General features: G+C 44.5%; 1 protein-coding gene across 1 annotated transcript in view; it reads left to right on the top strand.

Annotated features, from left to right (window-relative positions):
• MYO5B (myosin VB) overlaps window positions 1-12,825 on the top strand; it is a 144,451-nt gene that overhangs the window by 118,310 nt on the left and 13,316 nt on the right. The window contains exons 28-31 of the mRNA XM_054283409.1: window positions 315-377; window positions 6,173-6,412; window positions 7,209-7,306; window positions 12,719-12,796. Of these exons, the coding sequence (XP_054139384.1) occupies window positions 315-377; window positions 6,173-6,412; window positions 7,209-7,306; window positions 12,719-12,796 (479 nt within the window). The remainder of the gene's footprint in view (window positions 1-314; window positions 378-6,172; window positions 6,413-7,208; window positions 7,307-12,718; window positions 12,797-12,825) is intronic.

Below are 12,825 nucleotides of genomic sequence, written 5' to 3'. Positions count from 1 at the left end.
CCTGCTGCAGGAGGATTAAAACCTGTTTTTCAACAGCTGTGTTGGAGATTGTTCCCTTAATGACTGTCATTGTTTGAAAGCTGCAGTGAGGCACTGTTGTCAAGATATTAATGAGAGATTAAACCATTTTCTCTCGGAGTGTCCTCTGCCCCACTGGTGTTGCTGGGATGCTGTCTGATGCCAATTAATGATGTTATTATGGATGAGCTAGCCAGCAGGGCTGAATGCCGATGGAGGCGTGCCCTGCTACCCTGTGCTGTGTGCCAGTTCTTCTGCCTGATCCTAAATACAAATTTTCTCTTTATTCTGCACAGGTAAATGAAATAAAGACTGAAGTGACTTCAGAACATGAAGATTTTGCATACAACAGCCTGAAGGTGAGTGACAGGCTTCTCCTTAGTGCTGTAACCTACTACATGGCTCCAGCAGCCCAAACAAATGCTGTAAACGTGATAATAATCCAAAACCTGCCATAATCAGCTCTGCTAGAGAGGGCAGTTGGAAAACTGTAGTTTTCCATCCTCTCCTGGGCCTGGGATGGGCTCACATATGTGTCTCTCTGGGGTGACATCTGTTTTCTGCTGATCTACCTGTCTCTGAGTCATCCATGGAGGTAACGAACCCACTCGTAGTGAAGGGGACTTTTTCCATGGCAGGTATTCCCTCTGGGACTTTATTGGCCTCTCTTTGACAGCCACTGCAGGTCTCAGCAGCTGGCTTTGCAGACGTAAATTCTTATGGGCTGTTTCTTGTTCCAGGCTCCACCTCTGCTTCTTAGCCATCTTCTTGTGCTATCCCAAGGTGCCACTCAGGTCAAACCCAGATAAATCTGTGGAGTGATTTGAGCCTCTTTAAATGGCTCCGTCTCCCTTCAGAAGTGCTGGCTGACCACAGTCATCCTGTGTCTTCCCAGTATTGCCCTACCCTAAAATTTGTCTTGCTCCCAAGCTCAAAATCCTGACAGTTTCTGTCCCTGTCACATTCTCCCTGTGACAATCAGAGCAACTGAAACCTCCTGGGCTCCTATTGCAGCTTCTGTGGGTTCTATCCTCCTGCTCTAACTGTATTCAAACACTTCTGGCCTTAACTGTCTTAGACCACTTTTTATGTGCTGCTTATCCTCAGAAAACCAGTTTCTAGAATAGCGCTACTAAGGGAAATTTTTTTATGCTGTTGGTTTTTTCAGTGCAGACCTTACTTTCTGGTGTTCCTCTCTCCCTATCCCATTAAAAAATATTGCAAGGCAACTGAGAAGTCCAGAGGAACATATGTTTTCCAGAACAGCAGGATGCTAAACCATCTGTCAGTAGTAATACTAATTTTTCCTTCTGCATCATCTCCTCCAATGGACGTAAAAAAAAAAGCAGAAATTAGAGATGGAAAGGATGTCCAACCCTCACTAAGCCCTTAGAGTATCAGTAGATTTTTATGACACTTAATAATCCAATTTTATTTTCCTAGCATGATACCGGTATAGGTCTGGCTTAATGTGCTGTTTGTGGTGGAGGGAAACTCCCCTGAATTTCCTTAGTACCTCTGCATAGTCCCCCCAGAATAAGCCTGGCCAGGTCACTGCCCAAATATCCTCCACTTGGTTAAACATGCTTGTGGAAGATTTGAGTTTCTTGACCTGGTAAAGCAAAGTGGAGTTGCAGTTTGGAAGGGGAAACCCAGGAGATCAGAACCACCACCACCTCCTTAAATGGCTTCTGGAATTCCAACTTCTGTATGAGCTCACAAACTGTGTTTTCTTCAAGGTTTACTCCTGGAAGTTCAGAGTGGAAATACTGATTTTGGATTTTCCTACTTTCTGCACACTAACATACTAGCATTCATAGTTCTACATACCTATCAAATTTTAAAAATTGTTAAATGTTAATTTTTTTAAAAATTTACCAATTAATATTAATACTATTTCATAAGAATAGGTGGCATGTGTTGCTAAAAATGCAGGGTTTGTTAAACTTTAGTCTAAAATAGAGGGGAAATGAACCTGCAGGGAATTAACATTCCTTGTAGGAGTGTTTTCCTGAGAAGGTCCACTGAAAAAGACAGACAAATACACTTCCCAGCTGTGCTCCCTGCATCTGAACATGGGACACAGCCTGAACTCTCTGTCTGCAATGCAAGAGTGACTTACTGCTGATTTTGAGGGCTTCTTTTCCCTCCTTCCCCCTTGACAGCTGCTTCCAAGGCTATGACAAAGCTATTCTTCTCTTCTCTTTCTCCTGTTAATTTATAGCTCAAATATTTGTACTATCTCTGGCTCCTTCAAGAGTTTCTTGTGAATATGTTTATTTTTCATTTTTACCAGCTTAAAGATACTTTATCTTGGGGAAATAGTCTGAGGTGCCTAAAAGCTCAGACAGGGGACAGTCTTTCTGTGGATGCTCTTGAATGGCTTGTGAGGTACCAGTTAGTCAGCCATGGACAGGGACACCTTTCCCTGGACCAGGCTGCTCCCACCTGGGCTGGGGCACTACCAGGGATCCAGGGGCAGCCACAGCTGCTCTGGGCACCCTGTGCCTGCCAGGATCTCACCACACTCACAGACAGGAATATTTTTCCTCCTTTTTGATCTAAACCTTGTCTCTGTCAATTTGGACAAGATGAGCTTTAAGATTCCTTAGCTTACAAACTATTTCTTCGCTATTTTAAAGAAAGATTCCGTATTTTTATGTCCAATTTCAGACATTTTTCGCATCCACAGACCATTAAGCAGGACAATACAAGATGTGGGTGCTACTGGATGGCTGTGCAGGTTTGGCTTCTGCAACCAGCACATGGTCTGATACTTCATAGCTGTCTGCTGTCCTCCAGCTTGGTGTCTTGGTGTAATTATTACTGTAATTATTACTGTTATGACACCCATGATGGCAGGGGTTTGCCTTTGGATTTAGCATCTGCTGGGGAGCCTGTTCTTGATGCAGATTCTGATGGGGAACCTATTCTTGATGCAGATTCTGATGGAGGGAAGTAGGTGAGGCACAGTGCTCTGTTAGAGAGGCTCATCTGGTTTTTTAGTTTTGTAAGACTGAAATGTGTGAAACTTGAGCTAACACTGATAAATTTACATGCAGAAGTTACCTGTCCTTTGTAATGGAGTAATGCATTTCTCAGGAGATGCTGTCCCAAAATACACCCAGCCAGATGTTTGGTTAATGATTATCCAGGAATGCAGAGCAGGGAGTTATGTCCCTCAGATATGCCAGTGAAAAATGTGTTTTCCTTGTTTTTTCAAGCTGGGAAAGTGGCAGTGGGAATGAAAGCACCAAGAAACCCTTGCTCTGACTCCGTGTTCCTGAGCAACCTGTTCTAGTGGCAGCTGGACTAGATGGCCTTTAAAGGTCCTTCCTCACTCACACATTCTAGGATTCCACACAGGAGCATGATGCATAATTCAGTTTCTCACTTGTTTCATCCCTTAGAATTGGCAGCTCATCATAAATGAGCTGCATGGAGGATTTAATTTTCTTTTCCTGCAGAGTATCAGAAAAGAAGAGAAGGGGCAAAATCCTGTCATGGCAGTGCTGACCTGTGACTTAGGCAGGCTCACACTTCCCCCAGCACTGCTCTGTAGGCCCCTTGGTAAAGAGTGAAGCTATTTCCATCACCATCAGTGCTCGGGTTACCCTGTCAGAGCTCTTTAACACTGCATCTGTTGGGACAAGTGTGAGTGCAAGTTCAGTGCATTCTGACTGTAAAATTTTTTTTTGGTCAAATTTATTTGTCAGATATTTGTCAAATAAATCAGCAGGACTGGCCTATGGTGAAGAAAGAGTATTTTTCACTTTGCCAGTAGAAATCTCCACATCCACAGCATTTTATTTTAGCTTCTGATCTTCCATGGCAAGTGCTGATGCAAAAAGGGTGTGTGAGCTGGGGACAGAAGGTGTTTTAACACTGCTCTATGAAATCCACAAAGAAAGGAGCAAGGAATAAACGTAAATGTAAATTTTGAAAGGAATGTATGGTAGGGGCTCTTGAAGCTGAGTGATTGGTATTTGCTTTCTTTCCTGGTCTTTCTGGCTTTGTTTCTAACCAGAGCTTGAAATGACCAGGCCTTGGAGTTAGCAGTGTGGCTGACCCATTACAAAAAAGAGAGGAAGAAAGGGACACAAAGAGGAGGAGAGCAAAGGTTAAGAAAAAGGAAAGCAGAGGTCTTACCCAGGAAATAACAAAACCCACAGAAGAGCTATTTTAGTAGAAAAGCAAGTAACTGCTTTCACCATCAGTGAGGGGTGATGTAGCAGGAAGAGTTAAACCCAGTTTGACACCAATTCCCACCGTGCACACACTTCCAACTCCTGCTTTAATCACCAGTTACAGAAAAGCCCACGTCTCATATGCATGGTTAATGTGGAATTAACCAGAATTGATGGATCTAAGGCCTTTCTTATCCTTTTGTTTTTTTCATGACAGCTGCCATAAAGTACCCAAATATGCCCCAATACTGATGGTGTCTGTTCAGCTAGGAGCACGCTGCCCAGATGCCAGATCAGCTATTCTGCTCACACCTCTGCTGTGATAAGCCATGCTATTTATAATTTGTAAGGATTTATAATTACAACACCCGTTTCCTATGGAAATGGGGTTTACACAGCTGTGCTAGCTACACACTGTGTAAATTGTATAAATTGCCCCCATCCCCCCCAGCCATTTTTGGATTCATTAGCTTGACTCAGCCCAAGCTGATAATGAAGCAGAGATCCCAGAGATAGGAGGGGTTGTGAAAGGAAGCCGTGGAAAGGCTCAGTAAGTAGCAGGGAGATGAGGCATGTGGGTGACAGTGGGGAATGATCTTGTGCTTTGTAGACTCTGGAGAATCCACATGGATGGGGGTTGGTCCCTGGGCAAGAGCTGACCCCTCACCAGACAGCAGACGTTGTCAGCTCACGTGCAGGGCTGTTGGTTTGTGCTGTGTTGGACGAGGGTCCTGTTGGGGTTTGGTGTTCCCTGAGGAGTCTGGGGGCATGGGGACAGGAGGGAGCACTCCTGGGTGGCGCCATGCAGCAGCCAGAGGTGGAGGGTCATGCCAAGGAAGGTGGGTGGTTGTGAACAGGACTCCAAGGAGTCTGGCTCCCAGCCAGTCTGTGACCCACAGCAAGGACGGATGGATTTAAGCTTGAAGGGGGTAGGTTTAGATGGGATATTGGGAAGAAATTCTTGGCTGTGAGGGTGGTGAGATTCTGGTGCAGGTTTCCCAGAAAAGCTGCCTCTGGATCCCTGGGAGTGTCCAAGGCCAGGTTGGATGGGACTTGGAGCCACCTGGGCTAGTGAAAGTGTCCCTGCCCATGCAGGGCCTGGAACAGGATGAGCTTTAAGGTCCCTTCCAAGCCAAACCATTCCATGGTTCTGTGATTGCACCATGTGCAGGAGCAAAGCTGCTCTTGACCCAACAGGGATTCTCCAGGTGGGTTTGGGTGGTGGCAGGGAGCTGCCAAATGTTGTGCTGCCACCTGCAAACAAAGCTTTGTGGTGACAAACTAAAATAAAGGCTGTCCTAGCTGCCAGAGCTCTATTCTTCTGTCTTCTGCTGCCATGCAAAAGTGAATAAGCCCTTCAGTTGTCTCAGTTAAGAGGTTGTTATTCAGGAGAATCAGTTGGCATCAAACTAGCACAGTGTTGGCCATGCCTGTCAAATGCCAGTGCCTGAGAAGACATCAGGGTGAGGAAATCCTCCAGCTATAAACACTGCACTGGGGTGGGGGAATTACAAAAGAAAAGGGAATTCAGAGACCCATGGCTCTACTAAGGGATGCCTGCCATGATGGTAGTTTGGACAAACAAGCATCTTCCAGCTTATCTAAAGAATATGAAAGGTGAGCTGAATGTTGTTGGGATTGTGTGATTTATTGATTCAGAAGGAAAAGAGATGGACGAGAAAAGAACATGCTTAGCTTCTTTAACAGCCTGCTTTTGTGTTTAGAAATAATGTCAACAAATAAAAAATACCCCGGGTCACCCTGTAGTGTTGTTATTAAATAGCAACAGGCTGCTGACTAAAGCAAAAACCTTCCCTGAACCACAGATGGCTGGGCTGGCAGCAAAACCCAGATCCTGGCTTGCATTGATCTGTAACCATCGATAATTGAGTCAGCCTAGAGGAATCTCAGAACAGGATGAGGCACCACAGTTTATTTAAACTGCTTAATGGCTCGGTGTTTTCCAGAGGCAAGAGCTGGAGTCAGAGAACAAGAAGCTGAAAAATGATCTCAATGAGCTGAGGAAGGCCATCGCAGACCACGCCACCCAGAACAGCTCTTCCAATGATGTGCAGGACAGCTACAACCTCCTCCTGAACCAGCTGAAATCGGCCAACGAGGAGCTGGAGGTGCGCAAGGAGGAGGTGCTCATCCTCAGGTCGCAGATCATGAAGGCAGCCCAGCAGAAAGAGACGGGGAAAAACATGGTAAAGGAGAGGATAATGGTTTTTCTTTTTTCCTTCTTCCCCTCTGTTGGTGGAGATTCACTGGTTGCCTGAGCAATGCCATTCCTGCTCTGGTGGGCAGGATGGCACAGGGAGGTTATGGGGGGTTGTGCAGGGATACAGGATCTGCTGCCTGGGGATAAAATGCAATCCCTGGCATTTCAGACAGCCCAGGACTATCTGTGCCTTGGTACTGCTGTAGGGTGCCTACCCCCACACCTGAAGAGGGTAAGCCAGCCCACACCAGCCCTGCACCAATGTGTGTAGTTCAGCACGTTCCTGGTGATGCTTCACAGCAATAATCTTTTCCTGCAAGGAAATGGGGTGAGGAAAAATAATTTCTAGACCAGATTCTGCTCAATTTGGGCTGGTGTAGGTGTAATGTCTTTCTTCTGACACGCAGGCAAGAAGGGAGTCTGTCTCAAACAGCTGGGATGGGATTTGTATTTAGAGCACATTCAAATGGAAGGGCACATTTTCCAGAAACTCAGTCTTTATTGATTTGCTGTCTTATCGTTCCTCAAGATTTTGGTGTGTTTTGTATTTCAGACCAAGCCAAGCACCCTGCTTATCCTCTTCCCAAGTTCACTGCATCTTTCTTCCATCTCTTATCTCTCCTAATGTACGTGTGTGGATTCACAGAAACTCAGTAGTGTGGTGGATGCCCCAGGGATCCTTTTAATAGAATAACTGGGAGTTGTTTGGTGTCAGGAACTTTCAGGGCTGGGCAGAGTTTTAAAGCAGGAAGTCACATGGGTGTTTTGCACGTTGACTTTAGGAGAGCATCTCCCCCAATGCCAACTGGCCCAACAGCGACCGGCACGTTGACCAGGAGGACGCGATCGAAGCCTACCAGGGCATGTGCGAGACCAACCGGTAAGTGTGGCACAGACCTCGCCAGCACGGGGGGGATTCTGTGTCAGAGAGGGACCCACGCCAAAATCAATGTGTTCCAGAGGACTGCCAGCCTCTGGACTGTGCTGTGGACTCGAGGGTGGGCCATAAAGGTGAAACCAAGGACACACGTCTTACGGAATTGTACAATCCCAGAATGGTTTGGGCTGAAAGAGACCTTTTAGATCATCTGGTTCCAGTCACATACTGAGCAGGTGGAAAAGCAAACATGGAAGTGAGCAAAACCAGGTTTTGACTTTGCTTCCGGTATGGAAATAGCAGGAAGACTAAGATTTGGGACTGTATTTGTATTTATTTCATAGAATTCACAGAATAACTAGTTGGAAGAGACTTTCAAAACCATCGAGTCCAACCCAGCCCCAACACCTCAACTAAATCCTGGCACTCAGTGCCGCATCCAGGGATGGTGACTCCACTACCTCCCCCAGACAGGCCATTCCAGAACTTTATCAATCTTTCTGTGAAAAACAGATATCCAACCTGTGTTTCCCTTGATGTTGCTTAAGACTGTGTCCTCTGGTTCTGTCAGTTGCTGCCTGGAGAAAGAGCCCAACCCCACCTGAGCACAGCCACCTTTCAGGGAGCTGTACAGAGTGATAAGGCCCCCCCTGAGTCTCCTTTTCTCCAGGCTGAACACCCCCAGCTCCCTCAGTGGTTCCTCAGGTATCCCATACCATGTTGGGAAGATGCCGCAGTTCCCTTCTGGTTTTCCCAGAGGCAAAAACCCATCAAGGTTAACTGAGCTAACAAACATGCTGTATTCCCTGAAAACACTCATATTACTGGTTTTCTTACACCCAAACTGAGTGTCAGGAGCAACTGTTTTACTGCCAGTTTACCTCAATGGGGATTAATACTTTGAACGTCTGTCCTGACAGTAGCAATGGGCTGATATTGCCAAGCATTAAATCAGTCCTTGCAGCTGCCCAGGAGGATACAAAATAATAAAGCAGTATCTTGAAAGAAGAAACAATTATATGGATTAAACAGCAAGATATTATGAAAAGTAAATTTTTATTTTACTTCAAGGAAATTGAACGTTTATCTTTTTTTTTCTCTTGACAAATACAGGTGTTTGAATCTTTTCCCTCCCTAAATAATTTCCATTCAGCAAGGAAGAAGACCCAGCCATTGTGGATTAATGGCTTTTAATAACACAATATGGTTTGCTATTTCGTAGAGTGGTTGCAGAAGGTTGTTAACATTCCATGCTGGGACTTGATTTAATGAGGATTTTATTCACACCTGTATATGAATATGAGGAAGGGCCCATTTAAGTGGAGCTTAAAGCCCTGATGGCTGGACTGAGGCTGTTCTGCCAGCTTTCATCAGGTCTGGAGGCCTGGAGCAGTGGGGATTGTTGGGGTCCAGGACTCTTGTGACATTGGTTTCTCACCTGGGAATCATGTCTGGCTAAATCAGGACTAGTCTTTGTGGGGTTTTTTAATTTGCCGTGGAATATTTGCTTTCCTGAAGTGAACTTGCTGATGAAATTTCTGTCCCTCCTGTAGCAGAGGTGATGAGATTAATTTGCACATCACATTCTTGTCAGTAAATCAGTGGAGCCCAGTGTGCTTTCTGCAGCAAGGAGCAGGTTTTGGTCACTTAATGAATTCTATGAATTTTCTCTTCTTTCCTTCTTTTTCCTTCTCTTGAACATTCTCCTGGAGCCATGGGTGCTCAGATGAGATGTGAAATGCCATTGTTGGGCACAGCTTTAATTACTCCCTACATTTTCCAGTATGCAGGGAAGGTTAGTTTGTGTTCAGGGGTTGGTGAAGGAGTCAAAATAAGGGTTGCTGCATTCACAGGAAATGTGTCTGACCCAGGGGTGTCACTGGTCCCCAGTATAAATTGGTATCTGGCCATACTGGTGCACATGGCCTTCTGTAGCCTGCCAGGAGGCTCCAGTCCTCCTCCCAACATTCTGGTTTCCACACTTGACTTCCACAGAAACAACTGAATTGTAGAATCATTTAGGTTCAAAAAGATGCCTTGAAGTTCAGCTCTTCCCTCAGCACTGCAAAGGCCAGCACTAAACCATGTGCCACATCCACATGGATTTTAAATCCCTCCAGGGCCTATAAGTTTCCAGGACCTAATTTTCCACAGGAGTACAAATCTCTTTCCTTGCAATTGCATGGGTGAGCTGCAGTTCTAAGAAGTTCATGTGACCTGGCCTTGGTGGTTTTTGGTCTCTTAAGTTTCGGGAGGGGAAATCTGCAGTCTCCAGGGTCAGTTCATTATTCTGTGAAGCTTGACTGGAGCTTGGCTCCTGAAATACAGCAGCAGTAGCTCTATATGCTCTCACCCTGATTTTCTGCAGTGATTTATCCAGTGGCTCATTAAGCACCACAAGCCTCCCCATTACAAGGTTCCCTGTGCACTTGTCTGTTTATTGGGTTGGTTTATAAGCTGTAGGCTGGTGTTGATGGCAATAAAATGGATGAAGACAAATGCTTGGGGAGCCTAGATTATTGTGTTTGTGGACATAAATTAACATTCCCTCCCCCAGCAAAAATTTGCATTTGTACTTACACAGCTCTATACCCAAGGGTGTCAGCATGAGAAACAGAAATGCCTTCACTTTCTACTCTTGATCAATACATATTTTAATGGGAAGCTTTTCTGGTGGGGTTGTTCTTCACCAGGCCAGGCTTATGGATGTGGTAAAACCTCACTCCACCCAGGAGGTGCTCCTAGCTCCAAGTCATCATCTATTAGCTATTTAGCCTGAGGACACAGCATGGCTTTATTTTGGTGCGAGATCAACCTTTTATTCTCTCCATGCCTATGTCATGCAGCACTTCTAAATACAGCAGGAGGAAAACAGGAAGAACTCTGGCAGGTGCTGCTAACCCTGCCTGTGTAGGAATTCTCTCTCCACAAATCTTCCAGAGCAAAGCCCTTTGATTCCAGGTCAAGGGCAAGTTTGAACTGACATCATCCCTTTCTTTATAAATGCATTAAACTCAGGTTTTTTCTTTCTTTTTTTCCTTTTTTTTTTTTTTTCCCTAAAATTCTGCTGAATTTCAGCTGCTAAGAGTAAAATCAAGTTAGCTCCTACGTCATTTTTCTCCTACAATAACTGAATCTAAAGCTAAGTAGGCTTTTTGTTCCCTGTTTTGGTTCTTGGGATTGTTCTTTCAAGCCTGTTTGATCCTGGTGGAAATGCAGAGCCAGTGAGAGACCGGGTGATGGTGTTAAGAGACAATAAATAATCTGGCAGCTCAAGGTAAATCAGGCTGGGCCTTTGAAATTAGCTTCCATGATAGCTTCCAATTGATTTTTGTTGTGTAAATGGATTTTTTTTTTCTTATTGGGCAAGTCCCACCTGTGGCTGCTGTGCAAAGTGAAGAGCTGATGCTGGCTTCACGTGAGGGATGCTTTTGCAGCTGGGAGAGACCACGATGTGGAGATCCTACCATATCTCTGCCTCCCACTCTCCCATGGGTATCTTCCCCCTCTGCCTTAGATCTGTCTATGATGCACAGTATTTTTCCTTTTGCCTAAAACAAAAAGGTCCATCTCTGCCTGAAAGTGAAATGCCCCCTTTTTATGAAGAGAGGATCATTTACTGAAGATGCTGAAATTAAGATCTCTGGTTTGGGGTACATACACCTCCTTTAAGCTACTTTCACTGGGCAGGGGGGTGTTTGGGCAGGAATTTTTTGCTTTTGATGAGGATAGTTTGCTGACTGCAGGTCCCAGCTGCTCCCCAGACCTGTGCCTCTAAGATGAGGATAAAGGGCTTTGTGAATCAGCCCTTTTAACTCCTCTCCAGTCTTACTTGAGAATAGGATTGACCCAGCGTTTTAGGAAATTATGATTCAGATGCCAATTACTCTAACTACGTTGAAAGGATCCCTTTTTATGTCTTGGTCAACATGACCTTCTGGGAGAAGGGGGAGTGCAGTGATTTCTGAGTCAGTGCTGTGTTGATAGAGATGGACTGAATGCTTATTTCCCAGTGCAGGTTTACCTTAAATCAGCATTTTATATATTTATCTTATAATGGCATTTTCTTGAGCTTCTCTCCTCATTTACCTCAAAAAGGAAAGAAAGCTATTTTTCCAAGGAGGGCTATATTTTTAAAATGCTGCTCATCGTGTGAGATTTCACAGGTTTCTGACATGCAATAAATAGTGGGGACCTTCCTGCTTTTTCCTTTGATTTTCAGTGCCTGAGGACATGTCCTGATAAGATTATATGAACCAAAAAAAAAAAACAAAAAACTTTACTAACAAATTCATGCAAATGAGACCAATAAACCTCCCTGTATCTGTCAGCCTGCAGACCCTTTTGGAAACCTGCTATGTATGGGATAGCAACAAGGTTTTAATTGAAATTCATACATGTGGCTCTAACAGATGAACTTTGCAAGTGTCAGTGCCTGAAATGTTTGCCAGATTTGAGAAGTGCTGTGCTCGAGCAGTGGCATGGGAGGGATGCACGAGCTGTCTGTGGTGGTGAGGCACCTGCAGAGCCCCTTCAAAGCAGTGCTGCAACACCACATTTCTCACTGCTTCCCTCCTGTGAAAATTTGCTCATGAATGTTTGTGTTGTGCTTTGCCACTGAAATATGCAGAGATTCCCTTGTCAGGGAACGACATCTGCTACAGCTCTTTTCAAAATGTGTGTTTGGCTTCTTCTTTTTGTGTTTTGGTTTTGTTTGTTTTCGGTTTTTTTGAATATAATGATATATTACATTTGATGGTTTCCTTGCCTACTTTTTAAACTGTTATTTCTTAAAACAAACACTTTTTTCTAACTGATATCAAAGCCATGTAAAATCTTGCTGTAACAAACATTTCTGGTCAAGCTGACCAGCTTACATCACTCATTTGTAATGTGTTCAGCCCCTCATTAAAGAAGATAAATCTTGCCTCATATAACTTGAAAAAAACCCCAAACAATCTGCTAAAAGGAGACTAAAAAAGCCAACTGCTAAAAGTATTAAAGTGAGATGAGACTTTCCTGGCCATTATTCTGCCTGGCTGTATACAGAGGAGATTGATCTTGTGTGGATGCATGTGGTGTTTGGAGCAAAGGTTGCTCTGAGGAAAGACTGATGTGTTTGAGTCAAATGCTGAGGAAACCCTTGGCTGAAGTAGAGTTTATTTTAGACCAGTGGGAGTTGCTGCAGTGGGAAAGAGTTGGAGAAACTTGTTTTTAAAATGTCTTACAGGGCACAACCAGGGCAGGGCTCTCCTTCCCTGTGGTGGAAAAAGAAATGCAATGCAATGAAAGTGTGCTCTGAAAACTAATATTGAATGAAATACATAAGGCTTCTGCACCTTTCCCCCTTCTCTTTCAATTGACCTTTTGTCTTTCTCTGTCCTCTTGTTTCCTTTTTCTGTCCTTTATTTCTAGCAAGACTGAGGACTGGGGCTATCTCAATGAAGATGGAGAGCTCGGCTTGGCTTATCAAGGTTTAAAGCAAGTTGCCAGGTCAAACACTTTCTGTTTTTCCCCACTGC

Source organism: Melozone crissalis, unplaced genomic scaffold (assembly GCF_028551555.1).
Source record: "Melozone crissalis strain CALT ecotype California unplaced genomic scaffold, PUWL_Pcris_2 ptg000036l_1, whole genome shotgun sequence".
Taxonomy (NCBI): Eukaryota; Metazoa; Chordata; class Aves; order Passeriformes; family Passerellidae; genus Melozone; species Melozone crissalis.
Note: the sequence above shows the minus strand (reverse complement) of the source record. Positions and strands in the feature narration are given on the sequence as shown.